The sequence below is a fragment of the Scyliorhinus torazame genome, chromosome 11, assembly GCF_047496885.1.
Source record: "Scyliorhinus torazame isolate Kashiwa2021f chromosome 11, sScyTor2.1, whole genome shotgun sequence".
Classification (NCBI taxonomy): domain Eukaryota; kingdom Metazoa; phylum Chordata; class Chondrichthyes; order Carcharhiniformes; family Scyliorhinidae; genus Scyliorhinus; species Scyliorhinus torazame.
Genome location: NC_092717.1, coordinates 1,395,462 through 1,421,376, shown reverse-complemented (window position 1 = coordinate 1,421,376; position 25,915 = coordinate 1,395,462). Strand labels below are relative to the sequence as shown.

General features: G+C 50.5%; 1 protein-coding gene across 1 annotated transcript in view; it reads left to right on the top strand.

The window, feature by feature from the left end:
* LOC140386077 (secreted frizzled-related protein 4-like) overlaps positions 1-25,915 on the top strand; it is an 81,836-nt gene that overhangs the window by 30,419 nt on the left and 25,502 nt on the right. The window contains 1 exon segment of the mRNA XM_072468654.1: positions 8,054-8,252. Within this exon segment, the coding sequence (XP_072324755.1) occupies positions 8,054-8,252 (199 nt within the window).

Below are 25,915 nucleotides of genomic sequence, written 5' to 3'. Positions count from 1 at the left end.
AGTGCATGAGTCGCAAAAAGTTGGTTTTCAGGTGCAACAGGTGATTAAGAAGGCAAAATGGAATTTTGTCCTTCATTGCTAAAGGGATGGAGTTTAAGACTAGGGAGGTTCTGCTGCAATTGTATAAGGTGTTAGTGAGGCCACACCTGGAGTATTGTGTTCAGTTTTGGTCTCCTTACTTGAGAAAGGATGTACTGGCACTGGAGGGTGTGCAGAGGAGATTCACTAGGCTAATCCCAGAGCTGAAGGGGTTGGATTACGAGGAGAGGTTGAGTAGACTGGGACTGTACTCGTTGGAATTTAGAAGGATGAGGGGGGATCTTATAGAAACATATAAGATTATGAAGGGAATAGATAGGATAGATGCAGGCAGGTTGTTTCCACTGGCGGGTGAAAGCAGAACTAGGGGGCATAGCCTCAAAATAAGGGGAAGTAGATTTAGGACTGAGTTTAGGAGGAACTTCTTCACCCAAAGGGTTGTGAATCTATGGAATTCCTTGCCCAGTGAAGCAGTAGAGGCTCCTTCATTAAATGTTTTTAAGATAAAGATAGTTTTTTGAAGAATAAAGGGATTAAGGGTTATGGTGTTTGGGCCGGAAAGTGGAGCTGAGTCCACAAAAGATCAGCCATGATCTCATTGAATGGTGGAGCAGGCTCGAGGGGCCAGATGGCCGACTCCTGCTCCTACTTCTTATGTTCTTATGTTCCTATGAATCATACTAATTGGTGTGTTGAGTTATTGATCAGTACTTGAACTTGAACCTCGTGGCGGTATCATAAAGATACCTGGCGACTCTAGAGCAAAGGTTATAGAAACAGAGCAAATTCAGTAAAGACCCAACGGGCAACGAATTAAGAGCCAACCAAAGTTAGCAACAAGGGTAAGTGTAAATCACAGCTCCATTTACTGTTCCCAGTGCTGTGCCTGAATCACCATTATAACACCTCAATTTTTCTGTATGTTTTATCAAAGTGAGATTTCAATTAAAGCCAAATTTATGCTGATGACTTTAACCAGTGAAGTTGCCGAACCAGTGGCGGAAACCTGAGCTCATGTTTTTTTTATTCATTCATGGGATGTGGGTGTGGCTTAGTCAACATTACTGTCCATTCCTAATTGTCCTCGAAAGAATGGTGGTGGTGAGTTGCCTTCTCTGACTACTGCAGACCATGTGGTGTAGGTCACCTACAGCGCTTTAGAGAGCGAGTTTCAGGATGTTGCCCCAGCGACAGTGAAGGGACGGTGATATATTTCCCAGTCAGGGTGGTGAGTGACTTGGAGGGGAACATCCAGGTGATGGGGTTCCCAGGGATCTGCTGCTCTTGTCCTTCTAGATGGTAGCAGTCAGTCACAGGCTTGGAAGGTGCTGCCTAAGGAGCTTTGGTGAGTTCCCACAGTGCATCTTGTCAATGGTACACACGGCTGCCACAGTGTGTCGATGATGGAGAGAGTGAATGTTTTGTGAATAGGGTGCCAATCAAACTGCATTGTCCTGGGTGGTGTCAAGCTTCTCCAGTGTTGTTGGAGCTGCATTCATCCAGGCAGAGTCCGGAGGTGAGTTACTCGCCGTAGCATTCCCAGCCTCTGACCTGCTCTTGTGGTCACAGTATAGATATGGCTGGGTCCAGTTTAATTTCTGGTCAATGGTAATCAGATAGTAGGGCATTCAGCGATGGTAATCATAGAATTTACAGTGAAGGAGGCCATTCGGCCCATCGAGTCTGCACCGGCTCTTGGAGAGAGCACCCTACCCAAGGTCAACACCTCCATCCTATCCCCATAACCCAGTAACCCCACCCAACACTAAGGGCAATTTTGGACACTAAGGACAATTTATCATGGCCAATCCACCTAACCTGCACATTTTTGGACTGTGGGAGGAAACCGGAGCACCCGGAGGAAACCCACGCAGACACAGGGAGGACGTGCAGACTCCGCACAGACAGTGACCCAAGCCGGAATCGAACCTGGGACCCTGGAGCTGTGAAGCAATTGTGCTATCCACAATGCTACCGTGCTGCCCATTGGATTTCAAGAGGCGATGGGTAGATTCCCTCTTGTTGGAGATAGTAATTGCCTGGCACTTCTGTGATGCAAATGTTACTTGCCACCTGTCAGCCCAAGCCTGGATATTGTCCAGGTCTTACTGCATTTGGACATGGACTGCTTCATTATCTGAGGACTCACGGGTGTTGCTGAACATTGCACAATCTTCAGTGAACATCCGCACTTTTGACCTTATTATGGAAGGAAGGACATTGAAGCAGCAGTTGAAGATGATTGGGCCGAGGACACTATCCTGAGGAATGCCTATCGTGACATCTGGAACTGAAATCCAACAACAAACATCTTCGCTTGTACTGGTATCGACTCCTACCAGTGGCGAGGTTTCCCTCTGATTCTTATTCCACTTTTATTAGGGCTCCTTGATGCCACACTCGGACAGATGTTACCTTGATGTCAAGGGCAGTCACTCTCATCAAAGCAAATTACTGCAGATGCTGGAATCTGAAACATAAACAGAAATTTCTGGACAATCTCAGCAGGTCTGACAGCATCTGTGGAGAGAGAAGGGAGCTGACATTTCGAGTCTGGGCGACTCTTTGTCAAAGCTGGAGAGAGCTGGAAATAGGATGATGTTTATACTGTTGTTGGGGGAGTGGATGGGGAGCACATGGAACAGTGGGGTGGGATAGAGGGCCAGTGATAGGAGGAGATTGACAAAGATGTGGCAGCACGGTAGCATTGTGGATAGCACAATTGCTTCACAGTTCCAGGGTCCCAGGTTCGATTCCGGCTTGGGTCACTGTCTGTGCGGAGTCTGCACATCCTCCCCGTGTGTGCGTGGGTTTCCTCCGGGTGCTCCGGTTTCCTCCCACAGTCCAAAGATGTGCAGGATAGGTGGATTGGCCGTGATAAATTGCCCTTAGTGTTCAAAATTGCCCTTAGTGTTGGGTGGGGTTGCTGGGTTATGGGGATAGTGTGGAGGTGTTGACCTTGGGTAGGGTGCTCTTTCCAAGAGCCGGTGCAGACTCGATGGGCCGAATGGCCTCCTTCTGCACTGTAAATTCTATGAATTCTAAAAAAATGTGCTGGACAAAAAGAGCAAGGGGATATAAATGATGGCAGATATTGACTAAGAAGGGTGCTGATAGTGGCACATTCAGGGATCAGAATGTGTTAATGGCAAAACCAAGGTAAGCAGTGTGTCAAAGGACAATTTGGAACAGGGAACAGATAGTCTTAGTGGGGTGGGGGGAGGGGAGACAATGTTGAGAGGAAAACAGATCAATGGAAGAAATTCTCATTTCATCCTTGGATTTCTGCTCCTTTCCGTTCCTTTGTCCATGTTTGAACCAAGGCAGTAATAAAGTCAGGAGCTGGATGGCCTTGTTGGAACGCAGACTGAGTAACCGCGAGCAACTGCTGCCTGATAGCACTACAGGTGACCCCTTTCATCACTTTACTGATGATCGAGAGTAGAGTGATGTGGCAATAATTGGATTTGTCCTGCTTCTTGTGTACATGACATACCTGGACAATTTTCCACATTTCCGGATAGATGCCAGTGTTGGCTAGAAGCACAGAAAGTTCTGGAGCACAATATTGTCAGGGCCTATCACCTGTGCAACATCCAGTGTTTTTAACCATTTCTTGATATCACGTGAAGTGAATTGAATTGGCTGAAGACTGACATCTGTGATGCTGGGGACCTCCGGAGGAGACCGAGATGGATCATCTGGCTGAATATTGTGACAAATGCCACAGCAGTCTGTTGCACAGATGTGCTGGGCTCCTCCATCATTGAGGATGGGGATATTTGTGGAGCCTCCTCCTCCAGTGAGTTGTTTAATTGTCCACCACCATTCACGGCTGGATGTAGCAGGACTGCAGAGCTCAGATCTGATCCGTTGGTTGTGAAATCACTGAGCTCTGTCTATTACTTGCTGCTTATGCTGTTTGACACACAAGCGGTCCTGTGTTGTAGCTTCACCAGGTTAACACTCATTTCTCGGGATGCCTGATGTTGCTCCTGACATCCTCTCCTGCACGCTTCATTGAACCAGGGTCGATCCCCTGGCTTGGTGGTAATGATCGAGTGGGGGATATGCCGGGCCAGGAGGTTACAGATTGTGGTAAAGTTCTGCTGCTGCTGATGGCCCATGTGCCTCATGGATGCTCTGTCTTGAGCAGCTAGATCTGTTTGATGTCTATCTCATTTAGCACGGTGCCACGCAACACGATGGAGGGTATCCTCAATGTGAAGATGGGTCTTTGCCTCCACAAGGACTGTGCGGTGGTCACTCCGACCGATACTGTCAGGGACAGATACACCTGCAGCAGGCAGATTGGTGAGGATGAGGTGAAATATGTTTTTCCTTCTTGTTGGTTCCCTCACCACCTCCCTCAGAACCAGGCTAGCAGCGATGTCCTTCAGGACCTGGCCAGCTTGGTCTATAGTGATGTTACCAAACCACTCAGTGATGGATATTAGAGTCCAACACCCAAACTACATCCTGTGCCCTGGACACCCTCAGTGCTTCCTTTAAGTGGATTTCAACATGGAGGAGCACTGATTCATCAGCTGAGATTGGCGGGTTATGGGGTGGGGGGGGGGCTTAGTGGTGGTGGTGGCAGTATGTCAATAATCAACAGGATGTTTCCTTGCCCATATTTGACCTGATGCCATGAGACTGCATGGAGTCAACGTTGAGGACTCCCATTTGTATCCCACTGTGCTGCCACCTCTGCTGGGTCTGTCCTGCCGGTGAGACAGGACGTACGCAGGAATGGTGATAGTGGTGTCTGGGACATTGTCCGTAAGGTATGATTCTGTGAGTATGACTATGTCAGGCTGTTGCTTTACTAGTCTGTGAGACAGCTCTCCCAACTTTGACACAAGCCCACAGATATCAGTAAGGACTTTGCAGAGTCGGCAGGGCTGGGTATGCCATCGTTGTTTCCGGTGCCTAGGTCGATGCTGGATGATCGGCCTGGATTCCTTACTTTTTGACTTTCTAGTGGCATGATACATTTCAGAGGGCATTTAAGAGTCAATACACATTGCAATAGTCTGGAGTCACAACTATTCCAGGTAAGGACACCAGATTTCCTTCGCTACAATTCATTAGTGAATCAGATGGGCTTTTACAAAAAATAGCAACAGCTTCATCATTAGACTTTTAAAATTAAATTCAAACTCCCTCAACAGCCATGGTGGGATTCAAAGCCGGGTCCCTGAGCATTACACTAGATCTCTGAGTTATTGACAACAGCACTACACCACTGCATCCCCCAGTCTGTGAACTTGACTAGCAGCTAGAGTCACTTTGGCGCATCCACAAAGCTGAGGATCACCTGGGTAGCACCTTTAGAGCGGTGGTCACAACACAGTTAAGAAGTACACAGACAGAAAGGGAAGCTGTGACTGCCGACATCTCTAAGAGAGCCAGGCAGGAATCCACTTAGGGTATCACGCTGCCTAACTGTTTTCAATTTTGGACACTTGTGAGCTAGATGGTTCCTCCGAGGATTGTAGCAAGAATCATGGGCGAAATTCTCCCCCAACGGCGGGATGTCCGCCGACTGGCGCCAAAGACGGCGCCAATCAGACGGGCATCGCGCCGGCCCAAAGGTGCCCCAACATTGAGGGGCTAGGCCGACGCCGGAGGGATTTCCGCCCCGCCAGCTGGCGGAAATGGTGTTTGTTGCCCCGCCAGCTGGCGCGGAAATGCGGCGCATGCACGGGAGCGTCAGCGACCGCTGTCAGTTTCCCGCGCATGCGCAGTGGGGAGAGTCTCTTCCGCCTCCGCCATGGTGGAGGCCGTGGCGGAGGCGGAAGGGAAAGAGTGCCCCCACGGCACAGGCCCGCCCGCGGATCGGTGGGCCCCGATCGCGGGCCAGGCCGCCGTGGGGGCACCCCCCGGGGCCAGATCGCCCCGCGCCCCCTCCAGGACCCCGGAGCCCGCCGGCGCCGCCTGGTCCCGCCGGTAAATACCAGGTTTGATTTACGCCGGCGGGACAGGCAATTTCTGGGCAGGACTTCGGCCCATCCGGGCCGGAGAATCCAGCGGGGGGTCCCGCCAACCGGCGCGGCCCGATTCCCGCCCCCGCCCAATCTCCGGTACCGGAGACTTCGGCGGGGGCGGGATTCACGGCGGCCAACGGCCATTCTCCGACCCGGCGGGGGTCGGAGAATGACGCCCCATGTTTGTGGCATCACGGATGGTTCAGCTGCACAGGGGATGAAGAAGAGTGGAAGTCTATTGTGGTACAGGATTCCATAGTTAGGGGAGCAGACAGGCTTTTTTGTAGTCGCAGACATGATTTCAGGATGGTACGTTGCCTCCCTGGTACCAGGGTCCAGGATGTTACAGAACAGCGGCATGATATTCTTTCGGGACGGGTGAACAGCTGGAGGTTATGTTTCACACTGGGATTAATGACATAGTCAGGAAAAGGGGTGAGTTCCTGAAAGCTGATTTTAGAGAGTTGGGAACGAAATTAAAAGGCAGAAACTCAAGAGCAGTAATCTCAGGATTACTCCCAGTGCCATGTGCTGGTGAACCTAAAAAAAAAAGAAGATTGAGCAGTTCAACATGTGGCTGGAGAATTGGGGTAGGAAGGAAGGTTTTGGATTTCTGAGGCATTAGGACCAGTTCTGGTGAAGGTGGGACCTGTACTAGAAGAATGGTTTACACCTTAACAGGACTGGGACTAATGTCCTCTAGTCTTCCTTAGACACTGGGATGGTTCCAGACAGCGGACTGCAGACTGTGACTGTCATACCCTTGTTCAAAAAGGGCTACAAGGATAACTGGCAACTACAGACCTGTCAGTTTCACTTCAGTGGGAGTAAAGCTTCTGGAAACTTTAGTTAGGAACAAAATCAATAGGCATTTCATGCACCTACCCACCCCCATTTCCCTTTATAGCCCCTATGTCAAATTAGTACCAACACATGCCAACCTATGTCCCCATCCTTTTCCATTACACCTACCATGCTAATTCACCCAGTATCCACCATTGTAGACCTCAGGACCCATGCTGAGATTAAATAAGATAAAGTTGTGAGTGTCTATTGCAGTCTTTGTTTTTATTTAACTCTCATTAAAAGGTTCACTACATTTACATTCCAACAAACGTATAAAACAACATTTGATTAAAGTGCTTAATCCATTTTTTAATTTTTAATTTTATTTTTTATAAATTTAGTGTACCCAATTAATTTTTTCCAATTAAGGGGCAATTTAGCGTAGCCAATCCACCTATCCTGCACATCGTTTTGGGCTGTGGGGGCGAAACCCACGCAAGCATGGGGAGAATGTGCAAACTCCACACGGACAGTGACCCAGAGCCGGGATCGAACCTGGGACCTCGGCGCCGTGAAGCAGCAGTGCTAACCCACTGAGCCACCATGCTGCCCCATGCTTAATCCATCTTGAAAAGAAACATTAAGTCATTGAAGATGAAGGCCATGTTGAAAGAAAACTTAATAGCGTACACGTTTTATTAATGGGGGCATTGAGTACAAGAGTAAGGAGGTCACGTTGAACTTGTCTAAGGCACTAGCTAGCATCCAGTTTTGAGCACCATTCTTGAGGAAGGATTTGAAGGCATTGTCATGTGTACCGAAGTACAGTGAAAAGTATTGTTCTGCATGCAGCCCAAACAGATAAATAGCTGATGATGAAATCAGAATATAACAGTGATGTGTAGAATGTTGTCACATCACAATTAAATCTAATTTGCTGTTCATTAATATGAAAATTATCAAAATCCATTGGGATAAATTCCCCACATTGAAGGCGTTGGCAGATTAAATGAATATAAAAGGTGACTGATAAGTTTAGTATAAGATTTTAACTAATATTTACTGATATCAGCAATAGTTAAGGTTGGGTAAAATACTTGTTTAATTATTAATTTTCAAGCATTGAGTCAAATTCCCTGAACAGGAGATTAAGTAGCTCATTAACATGAACTCTTATTTGAATTTGAGAATCAGCTTTGTGTTTTCAGTTTATTTTTGCCTCTTTATTTTTGCTACAGTTATCCGAGCCAAAGTAAAAGCTGTGAGCAGAGGAGGCTGCAATGAAATCATCACAGTGGTGGAAGTTACAGAGATTCTCAAGACACTGGCACCTATCCTGCAGGCTCAAATAACCCTCCTTACCAACTCTTCCTGTTCATGTCCTCAACTGCCACTTAACCAGGACTTGCTCATCATGTGCTATGTGTTACGCTCAAGGTAAGTGTCATTATTCTTTGATCAAACTCCAGACCCATCAACAGAGGGTTTGATATTCCAGCTCAGACTAACAAGTGCCTTTGATACCATGGGCGGCACATCACCTATCGACAGGTGATTTCATGCTTCAATCACTAGCCAGAATGAGCTCCCAGGACTAGGATTTGTTCATTATGTATCTGTAATGTTCAACAATCTTCTTTTAAAAAATATTTTTTATTCTCCTTTTTCACATTTTCTCCCAAATTTACACCCAACGATAAACAACAATCAGTAACGAATGTAATGTCAATCCCCATACCAATAACAACAATCCCATCCGCACATCCCATCCTCCCACCAAACCCCAGACATTGGCCCACATGTTAACATAAACAAATGACATAAAGGAATCAGGAATAACCCATAGTCACCATTAATACATACAGTCCCCCCCCCAACCCTCCCAGCCCCCAACCACCCTAATGTTCGATGTGATCCAATTCTCGAAAGTGCATAATGAATAACGGCCAGGAATTGTAGAACCCCTCCATCCTTCCCCTCGGTTCAAATTTGACCTTTTCAAGCATTAAGAGTTCCAGCAGGTCCCCCCGCCACACCAGGGCACAGAGTGGAGAGGTTGCTCCCCATCCCAACAGGATCCTCCTTCGGGCGATCAACGAGGCGAAGGCTACAACATCTGCCTCCGCACCCGTTTCCAACCCCGGCTAGTCCAACACCCTGAATATGGCCTCCCGAGGGCCCGGGTCCAGTTTCACGTGCACCACTTTAGAGACTACCTTAAAAACCTCCTTCCAGTAATCTTCCAGCTTTGGACAGGATCAAAACATATGAACATGGTTTGCATCATTCACACACATCTTCTACCCCCTCAAAGAGCCGGCTCATCCTCGCCCTTGTAAGGTGTGCTCTATATACGTCCTTCAGCTGGATCAGCCCCAACCTCGTGCACGAGGTGGAGGCGTTCACCCAATGTTCAACAATCTGTCTGATATGTTAGATGACAAACTCCATAGGTGTACATTATATCTCTAATGAAATATGAAAGCAGGTTTTGGGTTGTTTATGCTTCTCATGGATTTAATCATTCCCGAATCTTTCAAACTTGGGCAGCACAAGACATCAATGTCATCAAGTTTCAGAGACACCAAGAATCGTCTTTCATACTATGTGGGCAGCACTTTTAAATGACTCATCCATTCAGGCAATGTAGTCTGACGATTCTTCATTTTTAGAATGGATTAAATGTTTTTAATAATCTGTAAGATTTATCCCCAATATTTCATATTTTAAGTTTCATATAATTTGCTTTTTGACAGAGTTGAAAGAACTTAATCAGACAAATAAAAGGAGTAAATAGAAGAATAACAGAAATACATGAACATTAATAAACTATGGCTGTGATTAGGAATAATCTAAATCCTATTCATTCCTAATAACCATTAAAGAAATGAAAAATTGGGCTAAAATTGTATTTTATAAATTAAATTGAGTTCAGCTATGTGATATATATGGAATCAAACATACTGATAAATACTAGCATTTTGCAATAACCCTCAAGAGACCCACGGGACACCCCAATCAATCTCTCCTGCAGACTGATGGAATAGCCACTCCCCCACTACAGGGCGGAGATGAAATATCCACTCCCCCACTACTGGGCGGAGGCGGAATACGCGCTCCCCCACTACTGGGCGGAGGTGGAATACACGCTCCCCCACTACTGGGCGGAGATGGAATATCCACTCCCTCACTACAGGGCGGAGATGGAATACGTGCTCCCCACTACTGGACGGAGATGGAATATCCACTCCCTCACTACAGGGCGGAGATGGAATAGGCGCTCCCCCGCTACTGGCGGAGATGGAATGCGCGTTTCCCACTACTGGGCGGAGATGGAATACGCGCTCCCCACCACTAGGCAGAGATGGAATATCCACTACCTCACTACAGGGTGGAGATGGAATACGTGCTCCCCCACTACTGGACGGAGATGGAATATGCGCTCCCCCACTACAGGGTTGAGATGGAATACGCGCTCCCCCACTACTGGACGGAGAGGGAATACGCGCTCCTCCACTACTGGGCGGAGATGGAATACGTGCTCCCCACTACTGGGCGGAGATGGAATACACGCTCCCCCACTACTGGACGGAGATGGAATACGCGCTCCCCCACTACAGGGCGGAGATGGACTACGTGCTCCCCCACTACTGGATGAAGGTGGAATATGCGGTCCCCCACTACTGGACGGAGATGGAATACGTGTTCCCCCACTACTGGACGGAGATGGAATACGCGCTCCCCCACTACAGGGCGGAGATGGACTACGCGCTCCCCACTACTGGACGGAGATGGAATATGCGCTCCTCCACTACTGGCGGAGATGGAATACGCGCTCCCCCACTACTGGACGGAGATGGAATACACGCTCCCCACTACCGGACGGAGATGGAATACGCGCTCCCCACTACTGGGCGGAGATGGAATATGCTCTCCCCCACTACTGGGCGGAGGTGGAATACACGCTCCCCCACTACTGGGCGGAGATGGAATATCCACTCCCTCACTACAGGGCGGAGATGGAATACGTGCTCCCCACTACTGGACGGAGATGGAATATCCACTCCCTCACTACAGGGCGGAGATGGAATAGGCGCTCCCCCGCTACTGGCGGAGATGGAATGCGCGTTTCCCACTACTGGGCGGAGATGGAATACGCGCTCCCCACCACTAGGCAGAGATGGAATATCCACTACCTCACTACAGGGTGGAGATGGAATACGTGCTCCCCCACTACTGGACGGAGATGGAATATGCGCTCCCCCACTACAGGGTTGAGATGGAATACGCGCTCCCCCACTACTGGACGGAGATGGAATACGCGCTCCTCCACTACTGGGCGGAGATGGAATACGTGCTCCCCACTACTGGGCGGAGATGGAATACACGCTCCCCCACTACTGGACGGAGATGGAATACGCGCTCCCCCACTACAGGGCGGAGATGGACTACGTGCTCCCCCACTACTGGATGAAGGTAGAATATGCGGTCCCCCACTACTGGACGGAGATGGAATACGTGTTCCCCCACTACTGGACGGAGATGGAATACGCGCTCCCCCACTACAGGGCGGAGATGGACTACGCGCTCCCCACTACTGGACGGAGATGGAATATGCGCTCCTCCACTACTGGCGGAGATGGAATACGCGCTCCCCCACTACTGGACGGAGATGGAATACACGCTCCCCACTACCGGACGGAGATGGAATACGCGCTCCCCACTACTGGGCGGAGATGGAATATGCTCTCCCCCACTACTGGACGGAGATGGAATACACGCTCCCCACTACCGGACGGAGATGGAATACGCACTCCCCACTACTGGACGGAGATGGAATATGCGCTCCTCCACTACTGGCGGAGATGGAATACGCGCTCCCCCACTACTGGACGGAGATGGAATACGCGCTCCCCCACTACAGGGCGGAGATGGACTACGTGCTCCCCCACTACTGGATGAAGGTGGAATATGCGGTCCCCCACTACTGGACGGAGATGGAATACGTGTTCCCCCACTACTGGACGGAGATGGAATACGCGCTCCCCCACTACAGGGCGGAGATGGACTACGCGCTCCCCACTACTGGACGGAGATGGAATATGCGCTCCTCCACTACTGGCGGAGATGGAATACGCGCTCCCCCACTACTGGACGGAGATGGAATACACGCTCCCCACTACCGGACGGAGATGGAATACGCACTCCCCACTACTGGGCGGAGATGGAATATGCTCTCCCCCACTACTGGACGGAGATGGAATACACGCTCCCCACTACCGGACGGAGATGGAATACGCGCTCCCCACTACTGGACGGAGATGGAATATGCGCTCCTCCACTACTGGCGGAGATGGAATACGCGCTCCCCCACTACTGGACGGAGATGGAATACGCGCTCCCCACTACCGGACGGAGATGGAATACGCGCTCCTCCACTACTGGGCGGAGATGGAATACGTGCTCCCCACTACTGGGCGGAGATGGAATACACGCTCCCCCACTACAGGGCGGAGATGGAATACGCGCTCCCCACTACTGGACGGAGATGGAATATGCACTCCCCACTACTGGGTGGAGATGGAAAATGCGCTCCCCACTACTGGACGGAGATGGAATACGCACTTCCCCACTACTGGGCGGAGATGGAATACCCACTCCCTCACTACAGGGCGGAGATGGAATACGTGCTCCCCCACTACTGGACGGAGATGGAATATGCGCTCCCCCACTACAGGGTTGAGATGGAATACGCGCTCCCCCACTACTGGACGGAGATGGAATACGCGCTCCTCCACTACTGGGCGGAGATGGAATACGTGCTCCCCACTACTGGGCGGAGATGGAATACACGCTCCCCCACTACTGGACGGAGATGGAATACGCGCTCCCCCACTACAGGGCGGAGATGGACTACGTGCTCCCCCACTACTGGATGAAGGTGGAATATGCGGTCCCCCACTACTGGACGGAGATGGAATACGTGTTCCCCCACTACTGGACGGAGATGGAATACGCGCTCCCCCACTACAGGGCAGAGATGGACTACGCGCTCCCCACTACTGGACGGAGATGGAATATGCGCTCCTCCACTACTGGCGGAGATGGAATACGCGCTCCCCCACTACTGGACGGAGATGGAATACACGCTCCCCACTACCGGACGGAGATGGAATACGCGCTCCCCACTACTGGGCGGAGATGGAATATGCTCTCCCCCACTACTGGACGGAGATGGAATACACGCTCCCCACTACCGGACGGAGATGGAATACGCGCTCCCCACTACTGGACGGAGATGGAATATGCGCTCCTCCACTACTGGCGGAGATGGAATACGCGCTCCCCCACTACTGGACGGAGATGGAATACGCGCTCCCCACTACCGGACGGAGATGGAATACGCGCTCCTCCACTACTGGGCGGAGATGGAATACGTGCTCCCCACTACTGGGCGGAGATGGAATACACGCTCCCCCACTACAGGGCGGAGATGGACTACGTGCTCCCCCACTACTGGACGAAGGTGGAATATGCGCTCCCCCACTACTGGACGGAGATGGAATACGTGTTCCCCCACTACTGGACGGAGATGGAATACGCGCTCCCCCACTACAGGGCGGAGATGGACTACGCGCTCCCCACTACTGGACGGAGATGGAATACGCGCTCCCCCACTACTGGACGGAGATGGAATACACGCTCCCCACTACCGGACGGAGATGGAATACGCGCTCCCCACTACTGGACGAAGATGGAATATGCGCTCCCCCACTACAGGGCGGAAATGGAATACCCACTTCCCCACTACCGGACGGAGATGGAATACACGCTCCCCCACTACTGGATGAAGGTGGAATATGCGGTCCCCCACTACTGGACGGAGATGGAATACGTGTTCCCCCACTACTGGACGGAGATGGAATACGCGCTCCCCCACTACAGGGCGGAGATGGACTACGCGCTCCCCACTACTGGACGGAGATGGAATATGCGCTCCTCCACTACTGGCGGAGATGGAATACGCGCTCCCCCACTACTGGACGGAGATGGAATACACGCTCCCCACTACCGGACGGAGATGGAATACGCGCTCCCCACTACTGGGCGGAGATGGAATATGCTCTCCCCCACTACTGGACGGAGATGGAATACACGCTCCCCACTACCGGACGGAGATGGAATACGCGCTCCCCACTACTGGACGGAGATGGAATATGCGCTCCTCCACTACTGGCGGAGATGGAATACGCGCTCCCCCACTACTGGACGGAGATGGAATACGCGCTCCCCACTACCGGACGGAGATGGAATACGCGCTCCTCCACTACTGGGCGGAGATGGAATACGTGCTCCCCACCACTGGACGGAGATGGAATACACGCTCCCCACTACCGGACGGAGATGGAATACGCGCTCCCCACTACTGGGCGGAGATGGAATATGCTCTCCCCCACTACTGGACGGAGATGGAATACACGCTCCCCACTACCGGACGGAGATGGAATACGCGCTCCCCACTACTGGACGGAGATGGAATATGCGCTCCTCCACTACTGGCGGAGATGGAATACGCGCTCCCCCACTACTGGACGGAGATGGAATACGCGCTCCCCACTACCGGACGGAGATGGAATACGCGCTCCTCCACTACTGGGCAGAGATGGAATACGTGCTCCCCACTACTGGGCGAAGATGGAATACACGCTCCCCCACTACAGGGCGGAGATGGACTACGTGCTCCCCCACTACTGGACGAAGGTGGAATATGCGCTCCCCCACTACTGGACGGAGATGGAATACGTGTTCCCCCACTACTGGACGGTGATGGAATACGCGCTCCCCCACTACTGGACGGAGATGGAATACGCGCTCCCCACTACCGGACGGAGATGGAATACGCGCTCCTCCACTACTGGGCGGAGATGGAATACGTGCTCCCCACTACTGGGCGGAGATGGAATACACGCTCCCCCACTACTGGACGGAGATGGAATACGCGCTCCCCACTACCGGACGGAGATGGAATACGCGCTCCTCCACTACTGGGCGGAGATGGAATACGTGCTCCCCACTACTGGGCGGAGATGGAATACACGCTCCCCCACTACAGGGCGGAGATGGACTACGTGCTCCCCCACTACTGGACGAAGGTGGAATATGCGCTCCCCCACTACTGGACGGAGATGGAATACGTGTTCCCCCACTACTGGACGGAGATGGAATACGCGCTCCCCCACTACCGGGCGGAGATGGACTACGCGCTCCCCACTACTGGACGGAGATGGAATACGCGCTCCCCCACTACCGGACGGAGATGGAATACACGCTCCCCACTACCGGACGGAGATGGAATACGCGCTCCCCACTACTGGACGAAGATGGAATATGCGCTCCCCCACTACAGGGCGGAAATGGAATACCCACTTCCCCACTACCGGACGGAGATGGAATACACGCTCCCCCACTACTGGATGAAGGTGGAATATGCGGTCCCCCACTACTGGACGGAGATGGAATACATGTTCCCCCACTACTGGACGGAGATGGAATACGCGCTCCCCCACTACAGGGCGGAGATGGACTACGCGCTCCCCACTACTGGACGGAGATGGAATATGCGCTCCTCCACTACTGGCGGAGATGGAATACGCGCTCCCCCACTACTGGACGGAGATGGAATACACGCTCCCCACTACCGGACGGAGATGGAATACGCGCTCCCCACTACTGGGCGGAGATGGAATATGCTCTCCCCCACTACTGGACGGAGATGGAATACACGCTCCCCACTACCGGACGGAGATGGAATACGCGCTCCCCACTACTGGACGGAGATGGAATATGTGCTCCTCCACTACTGGCGGAGATGGAATACGCGCTCCCCCACTACTGGACGGAGATGGAATACGCGCTCCCCACTACCGGACGGAGATGGAATACGCGCTCCTCCACTACTGGGCGGAGATGGAATACGTGCTCCCCACTACTGGACGGAGATGGAATACACGCTCCCCACTACCGGACGGAGATGGAATACGCGCTCCCCACTACTGGGCGGAGATGGAATATGCTCTCCCCCACTACTGGACGGAGATGGAATACACGTTCCCCACTACCGGACGGAGATGGAATACGCGCTCCCCACTACTGGACGGAGATGGAATATGCGCTCCTCCACTACTGGCGGAGATGGAATACGCGCTCCCCCACTACTGGACGGAGATGGAATACGCGCTCCCCACTACCGGACGGAGATGGAATACGCGCTCCTCCACTACTGGGCGGAGATGGAATACGTGCTCCCCACTACTGGGCGAAGATGGAATACACGCTCCCCCACTACAGGGCGGAGATGGACTACGTGCTCCCCCACTACTGGACGAAGGTGGAATATGCGCTCCCCTACTACTGGACGGAGATGGAATACGTGTTCCCCCACTACTGGACGGTGATGGAATACGCGCTCCCCCACTACAGGGCGGAGATGGACTACGTGCTCCCCACTACTGGACGGAGATGGAATACGCGCTCCCCCACTACTGGACGGAGATGGAATACACGCTCCCCACTACCGGACGGAGATGGAATACGCGCTCCCCACTACTGGACGAAGATGGAATATGCGCTCCCCCACTACAGGGCGGAAATGGAATACCCACTTCCCCACTACCGGACGGAGATGGAATACACGCTCCCCACTACTGGACGGAGATGGAATACGTGCTCCTCCACTACTGGCGGAGATGGAATACGCGCTCCCCCACTACTGGACGGAGATGGAATATGCGCTCCTCCACTACTGGACGGAGATGGAATACACGCTCCCCACTACCGGACGGAGATGGAATACGCGCTCCTCCACTACTGGACGGAGATGGAATATGCGCTCCCCCACTACTGGGCGGAGATGGAATACGCGCTCCCCACTACTGGGCGGAGATGGAATACGCGCTCCCCACTACTGGGCGAAGATGGAATATGCGCTCCCCCACTACTGGACGGAGATGGAATACGCACTTCCCCACTACCGGACGGAGATGGAATACACGCTCCCCACTACTGGACGGAGATGGAATACGCACTTCCCCACTACCGGACGGAGATGGAATACACGCTCCCCACTACTGGACGGAGATGGAATACACGCTCCCCACTACGGGACGGAGATGGAATACGCCATAAGACGTCGGAGCAGAAGTAGGCCATTCGGTCCATCGAGTCTGGCACAGCTGGCAGTAAGTACAGTTTTTACAAAGTTGGATGCAAACAGTAGTTTCTGACAATGTCATTTGGGTGAGGAATCCAAACTATGGACAACATTTATCACACCCTTCTGCTACGAGCTCCAAGTGCCTACCTTAATCAGCAGTTGGACATTGGGGGTTCAGAGGTCAGGAAGTACAAGTCCCAGCGGACTCCAGGCCCCAACTGGTAAATGGTTGCTTATGTGAAGTTCATGTTTTTTTACGACTTTCGACCTTCTGTGAAGTGCAGCAGCCAGAAAAAGGCCGCTCATGCACAGTTAGGACTCCATCCCTTTCTCTCAGCTCCTTCGCCTCCGTCGCAATTGTTCCGATGATGCCACGTTCCAAAGTGGTGCTTCGAAAATGTGTTCCTTCTTCCTCAACCGTGACTTCCCACCTACAGTTGTGGACAGGGCCCTCAACAGTGTGCTGTCCATCTCCCGCACCACTACCCTTACCCCCTCCCCTACCTCCCAGAACAAGGACAGAGTCCCCCTCATTCTCACATTTCATCCCACCAGCCTCTGTATGCAAAGCATAATCCTCCGCCATTTTCTCCAACTCCAGCGTGATGTCACCACCAAATACATCTTCCCTTCACTCCCTCTGTCAGCATTCCGCAGAGACCGTTCCCTCCGGGATAATCTAGTCCACTCCTCCACAATACCCAATACCTCTCCTATCACCCATGGCACTTTCCCATGCAATCGCAGAAGGTGTAACAGCTGCCCCTTTGCCTCTTCCATGCTTAACATCCCATGTCCAAAACTCTCGTTCCAGGTTAAGCAGCGTTTCACTTGCACCTCTTTCAATTTGGTCTATTGCATTCGCTGCTCCCAATTTGGTCTCCTCTATATCTAGAACGCTTTGCTGAGCATCTTCGGTCTATGCGCATTCAGGACCCTGACCTTCCTGTTGCTTGCCATTTTAACACAAGACCCTGCTCCCATGGCCACATGTTGTTAGATGTTTTAGTTGCTGTGAAATGAAGAGTCTAAAGTCCTTGTTCCTTTTCACCAAACACCACTTATTTCACTTCCACAGCCTCTGCACAAAACTCTTAACACACCACCTGACTGAGGCCACCTGAAGCCCCTTTATATATCAGTGTCAATTAATGGATACTTAACATAAATGAGACAACTAATTGCAATGTCTCTTAACCCATTACTTAACACATGTCTGTCCTTGGCCTGCTGCAATGTTCCAGTGAAGCACAACGCAAACTGGAGGAACAACATCTCATCTTCCGGTTAGGCACGCTACAGCCTTCCGGTCTCAACATCGAATTCAACAACTTCAGATAATTAGCTCTACCCCACCCCGACCCCTTTGTTTTTAAATCCCATTTCATTTAACTGTTTTTTTTACCATTTCTTTCTCTTTTGTCTTTCTTTATATATATCCCCCCTCCCCACCTTATCCAGCTTTCCTTCCCCTTTCTCCCCTTTGCTTCCCCCCCCCCCCCCCCCCCCACACACATCTACAGTTTACCCTCTGATGTTGGTTTGTCTGCAGTTTGGCCTTTCACATCTTTCGTTCTCTCTGGGGACTGCCAATCGCACTCTTTCCCTTTGCTTTCTGTGACTATTAGCACCCAGTTTCCCTGGGTTTCTGTGGCTATGACTCATCTTTCATTCTCACTCCACATTATAAATATTTCCCACTTTCTCTGTCTTTAGCTTTGACAACGGGTCATCTGGAGTCGAAACGTTCGCTCTTTTCTCTCCCTACAGATGCTGCCAGACTCGCTGAGATTTTCCAGCACTTTCTTTTTGGTTAGTGTTTCTCCGTTCTTCAGGCTGGGGAACGGTCCTGCAGTCAGTGGTTTTGTCTTGTTTCGACCAGGAGTCGACCCTGTGCACATTTAGAATCATAGAAGAGTTACAGCACATAAGGAGGCCGTTCAGCCCATCTTGTCCGTGCCAGCCCGAGGACACCCAGGTGCCCTTTCTAATCCCGCCTTCCTGCACCCGGTCCATAGCCCTGTAGCTTAGAGTGCTTAAGGTGCAGATCCAGGTACCTTTTAAAAAGAGTTTAGGGTCTCCTCCTCCATCACCATCTCGGGCAGCGAATTCCAGACACCCACTACCCTCTGCATAAACAAGTTCTTCCTCATGTCCCCTCTACGCCTTCTTGAATCTCTGTCCCCTGGTTCTGGAATTCTCCACCAAGGGAAACAATTTTATCCTGATCACTATCTCTTTCCCTCATAATTTTGTACACCTCAATTAAGTCACCCCTCAGCCTTCTTTGCTCCAAGGAAACTAATCCCAACCTATCCGACCTCTCCTCCTAGCCATACTTTTCTAGACCTGGCAACATTCTTTAATAATAATCTTTGTTAGTGTGACAAGTAGGCTTACATTAACACTACAATGAAGTTACTGTGAAAATCCCCTCGTCGCCACATTCCGGCGCCTGTTCGGGTACACAGAGGGAGAATTCAGAATGTCCAATTCACCCAACAGCACGTCTTTCGGGACTTGTGGGAGGAAACCCACGCAAGCACGGGGAGAACGTGCAGACTCTGCAGACAGTGACCCAAGTGGGAATCAAACCTGGGTCCCAGGTGCTGGGAAGCAACAGTGCTAACCACTGTGCCACTATGCTTGTAAACCTCCTCTGCACCCGCTCCAGAGCAATAACCTCCTTCCTATAATGTGGTGACCAGAACTGCACACAATATTCCAGTTGTGGCTTCACCAGTGTTTTATACAATTCCAACATTATATCCTTACTTTTATATTCTATACCTCTGCCAATGATGGAGAGCATTCCATTTGCTTTCTTAACAACCTTGTCTACTTGAACTGCTGCATTTAGGGACCTGTGTACCTGTACGCCGAGATCTCTCACTTCATTACCCCTCTTAGTTTATTGTGTGCTCCCTATAACCCTTTGACCTCCCTAAATGCATGACCTCACACTTCTTTGTGTTAAAGTCCATCTGCCACTTTATCGCTCACTCCACCAACCCATCGATATCATTCTGGAGATTGTAGCTTCCTCTACACTGTCCACCACTCGGCCAATCTTTGTGTCATCTGCAAATTTCCCAATCATGCTTTCCAGGTTCACGTCCAAAACATTAATATATAACACAAAAGTAAGGGTCCCAACACCGAGCCCATTTGAAACAATTTCCTTCAACAAGGCCAACCTCAAGAGTGTACTGCCAAAATTCCACCAACACATCTCCTGTCCCACCATGGGCGATAACACTCTTGACCACTGCTACACAAACATCAAGGGCACCTACCATTTCATCCCTCAACCACACTTTGGAAAATCAGACCATAAGACGGTGCTCCTTCTCCCGGTATACAAACAGAAACTTCAGCAGGAGAATCTGGTTAAGAAGGTCGTGAAGTGCTGGTCCGAGGAAACAGGAGAGCTCCTACATGACTGCTTAGAGACAGTGGACTGGTCCATATTTAAGAACTCAGCGACTTGCCTAAATGAGTATGTCACCTCCGTCACAGACTTTGTCAGCAAATGTGTAGACGACTGCGTGCCAAAGAAAGTAGTACGTACATTCCCCAACCGGAAGTCATGGCTTAATCGGGAGATTGACACCCTACTGAAGGACAGGTCTGAGGTGTTCAAGTCAGGCGACCCTGACCTATACAGGAAATCCAGGTGCAACCTCCGCAAAGTCATCAGGGATGCCAAGAGAGTATATCAGACCAAGCTACAGTCACAGACTAGCGTTACAGACTCTTGGCGGTTGTGGCAAGGCCTAAACAACGTAACGGGCTACAAAGTCAAACCAAGCAGTATCTCCGACAGCAGCGCACCCTTCCCAATGAACTCAATGCATTCTATGCTCAGTTTGAGCAGGAAACCATCAAACTGCTGTCGACTGCCCCAGCAGACCCGGACACACCATACCCATCGTCACAGCTTCCGAAGTCAGATCAGCCTTCCTGAAAGTGAACCCTCGGAAGGTGATGGGTCGGGACAGGGTCCCTGGTTGTGCACTCAGATACTGCACAGGCCAGCTGACAGATGTGTTTGCGGACATCTTCAACCACTCCCTACTCCGTTCCGAGAGCCCCACTTGCTTCAAGAAGACCACCATCATTTATTTTTCCTTTTTCTTTTTTAAAAATAAATTTCGAGTACCCAATTCATTTTTTCCAATTAAGGGGCAATTTAGCATGACCAATCCACTTAGCCTGCACACCTTTTGGGTTGTGGGGACAAAACCCACGCAAACACGGGGAGAATGTGCAAACTTCACATGGACAGTGACCCAGAGCCGGGATCGAACCTGGGACCTCGGCACTGTGAGACAGCAGGGCTAACCCACTGCGCCACCATGCTGCCCTCAAGAAGACCACCATCATACCGGTGCCAAAGAATAACCAGGCAACGTGCCTCAATGACTACCGTCCGGTGGCCTTGACATCGATCGTAATGAAGTGCTCCGAGAGGTTGGTCATGAGGTGATGTGCACAGCTAGGAATTTGAAGCTGTCAACCTCTCCACCTCAACTCTGTTGATGCTGACAGGGGTGTGTACAGTACTTTGCTTCCTGAAGCCAATGACCAGCTCTTTAGTTTTGCTGACATGGAGGGATAGATTTTTGTCATTACACTACTCCACTAGGTTCTCTATCTCCCTCCTGTATTCTGACTCGTCATTGTTTGAGATCCGACCCACTATGATCGTGTCATCAGCAAACTTGTAAATGGAATTGGAACCAAATTTGCCACGCAGTCGTGTGTGTATAGGGAGTATAGTAGGGGGTTAAGTACACAGCCTTGCTGGGCCCCGCTTTTGAGGACTATTGTGGAGGAGGTCTTGTTGTTTATTCTTACTGATGTGCAGGAGGTGGTGGCAGAAACATCTGTGGACATCCCTCCTTGGGGTAGGTGGCCAGGACTGGGAGGTGAGGTGGGGAGGGGGACAACAATTGCAGTGATGTTCTAAGGGGCAGTGAGAGAGTGTCTCAGTTTGGGGCTCAGCATTTGGACCTACAGCAGCAGATGTATATCAATCTGGCAGAGCACCGTGACCAATTGAGAGCTCATGGTGGTGAGCTTGACCAGTCTTGGAGTTTTGACTGCATCAGCTCCAACCACGGGAAGGGGCCAATTTCATGAAGAGGCAATGTCACAGCACTCTGAGGGCATGCAAGAATAAGGAGACCTTCTGCACAAGGTGCATGGGTCTGTATCTGTAGTACAAGTGGAGTCTTAATGGATCTGAATAGGACATTCTTAATAATATCTTTCAGATTTTCTAATGTAGCTGATTACAATATTTACTCAGCAGAGGCAGATCTGTGAGTTTCCATTATTAACTCTTAACAGGCGCCGGAATGTGGCGACTAAGGGATTTTCACAGTAACTTCATTGCAGTGTTAATGTAAGCCTACTTGTGACAATAATAAAGATTATTATATACAAATCAGATACATGAGTGGAAATGGCAAAATCTTTGTTGTTGGAAATCTTAATTACTCATTCATTGATTTGAACAGGAGGCAGTAAAAGGAGAGCAGGAATAGAATTACTATAATTTGTGCAAAACTGCTTTCCAAACAGTAGGTTCAGATTTTCACAAGGGAAAAGGTGTTACGAAATGGAATTATAAATACCTCGATAAAAAGGAAATAGAAGCAAATAGCATTTACTTCAGAAAGAAAGATTTTGCTTCAGAAATGTGATCAAGGTTTTTGAAGAGGAAACATATGGGTTGGTGGGAGGGAATGTGGGCACAGGATCTAGTGTCCAGAAACCTTCCTACAACTTTTCAAAAGGTAGGAGAGACTATTGGAGAAGAATAAGGATGAGGAATTGGGGAAGTGTGGTGGATTGGATTAAACATTTGTTATTCTTCTGTGGCACTACTGGCAAGGCTCGCATTCCTTACTCATCCCTATTAACATAAGAACATAAGAACTAGGAGCAGGAGTAGGCCATCTGGTCCCTCGAGCCTGCTCCGCCATTCAATGAGATCATGGCTGATCTTTTGTGGACTCAGCTCCACTCTCCGGCCCGAACACCATAACCCTTAATCCCTTTATTCTTCAAAAAACTATCTATCTTTATCTTAAAAACATTTAATGAAGGAGCCTCTACTGCTTCACTGGGCAAGGAATTCCATAGATTCACAACCCTTTGGGTGAAGAAGTTCCTCCTAAACTCAGTCCTAAATCTACTTCCCCTTATTTTGAGGCTATGCCTTGAAAGAGTTCTGGTGAACGGCCACCTTGAACTGCTGCAGTCCCTCTGCCGCACACCCAAAGTGCTGTTTGGGAATTCTGGGATTTTGACCCAGCAACATTGAAGGATGGTGTGGTTTGGAGGGGAATTTGCAAGTGGTGCAGTTTCCATGCATCTGTTGCTCCTGTCCTTCTAGGTGGTAGAGGTCACAGGTTTAGGAGATGTTTTCGAAGGAGTGGGTTGGTGAGTTATTGCACTGGTACTTCTAGATGATACACAATGCTGCCACTGTGCATTGTGGTGGAAGGAATGAATGTTTAAGGTAATGAATGGGGTGCTTATTGTAACCACCCCCTAAGGAAGGAGTCCACATCGGGTTGCAGGATAAACAGAAGAACAAAGAACAAAGAAAAGTACAGCACAGGAACAGGCCCTTCGGCCCTCCAAGCCTGTGCCGACCATGCTGCCCAAAGGTTTATTGAAGATTTCTTACAGAGACTTTAGTCAAAGATAATCTTCCGAGTGAGTGGCAGCAGGTTATGGGCCGGCCGGCCGGCCTTATACCAGGAGCCCTCGGAAGCTCCGCTCTGCTCAGCGGGGGAGTGCATATTCTCCGAGTCCTTCTGGGAAATCCAGATCCCTGACTCCAGAGGCTTCAGTCGGGCCCAGGATATGACAGTACTGGTCAAGTGGGTGACTTTGTCCTGGATTATGCCGAGCTTTTTGTAAGGTCCACGTGATGGAGAATATTCCTGATATGGGCCTTGTGGAAGGTGAACAGACTTTCGGGAGACAGGAAGAGGTCAATTATGTGCTACAAAATTCTCAGCCTTTGACCTGTTCTTAAAGTTACTGTATTTATATGGCTCGTCAAGGTCAGTTTCTGGTCAGTTTCTGGTCGGTGGTACCCCAGGATGTTGGAGCTGGTGGGTTTTGTGATGGTAATGCTTTTGAATGACACATGGAGCTGGTTAGATCTCTCTTGTTAGACCTAGACATTGCTTCGCACTTCTGTGGTATGAGTGTTACTTATCACCTAATAGTCCAAGACTGAATTTCCAGGTCTTGCTGTCTGTACAGTTGCAGTACTGCGGAGTTGTGGATGGTTGTACCTGGGACAAGACCCTGAAGAACTCCTGCAGTGATGTCTGGAACATAGATGATTGCCGCCCAATAACCACAAACATCTTCTTTGTTCTTGGTATGACTCCAGCAGTGGAGAGATTTCCTACTGATTCCCATTAACTTCCATTTTGTTTGGGTTCTTTGACGCCACTTCTCATGATGCTGTGACGATGTCAGGACAGGTCGCTCTCATCGCATTTCTGCAGTTCAGTGCTTTTGAGCATCTTTTGACCAAAATTGTAATGAGGTTAGGAGATGGGTGGACCTGGCAGAACCCAAGCTGAGTACCTGTGAGATGGCTATTACTGAGTAAGTGCCACTTGATAGTTCTGTCAATGAAACCTTCCATCACTTTGATCAGAGGAGACTGATCGGGTGGCAATTAGCTGGGTCGGATTTGCCCGGCTTTTTGAGGACAGACCAAAAGCTGGAGAAATTTCCACATTGCCAATGTTGCAGTAACACTTGAACATCTTGGCTAAGAGCGCAGCTAGTTCTGGAGCACAAGTCTTCAGTCTGATTGCTGGAATATTGTCAGGGCCCCACAGCCTTTGCAGTATTCAGTGCCTTCAGCTGTTTCTTGGTAGAGTGAAGACTGACATCGGTGAAGCTGGGGACCTCTGGAGGAAGCTGGGATGGATCTTGTATTTGGCACTTCTGACTGAAGGTGGCTGGAAATGATAAAATTGGTTAGCAGAGAGTAGGGGTTAAGGACAATTTCTTAGTGTGAGTGGAATAGTATTCTGGGTAATAGTATTCTGCGGGGTTCTGTTCAGTCTGAATAACTTTTAATGTGGGGCCAGTTGGAGGGGCAAAAAAAATTGTAGCTGAAACCAAAATAGAAATCATAATAAAAATTTCTGAAGGCTGAGAAAATTCTCCTGTCCCCCAGACGCGTTTCTCGGTCGCACGTTGTTCGCTGGAGACGGGATTCTCTCCGCCCCCCACTTGTCAATGGGATTTCTCATTGAAACCACCCCACTCTGCCCCGAAACCTGCTGGCAGGGGTGGCACTGCCCCGAAACCTGCTGGCAGGATTCTCTGTCAGCGGGATTCTCCCCCAGCGGGATTCTCCATCAGCGGGATTCTCTGTCAGCGGGATTCTCACCCCGCGGGATTCTCCGTCAGCGGGATTCTCCGTCAGCGGGATTCTCTGTCAGCGGGATTCTCCGTCAGTGTGATTCTCTGTCAGCGGGATTCTCCGTCAGCGGGATTCTCCGTCAGCGGGATTCTCCGTCAGCGGGATTCCCCGTCAGTGGGATTCTCCGTCAGTGAGATTCTCCGTCAGTGAGATTCTCTGTTAGTGGGATTCTCTGTCAGCGGGATTCTCCGTCAGCGAGATTCTCCGTCAGCGGGAATCTCCGTCAGCGGGATTCTATGTCAGCGGGATTCTCCCCCCCGCGGGATTCTCCGTCAGCGGGATTCTCTGTCAGCGGGATTCTCCGTCAGCGGGATTCTCCGTCGGCGGGATTCTCCGTCAGCGGGATTCTCCGTCAGCGGGATTCTCCGTCAGCGGGATTCTCCGTCAGCGGGATTCTCCGTCAGCGGGATT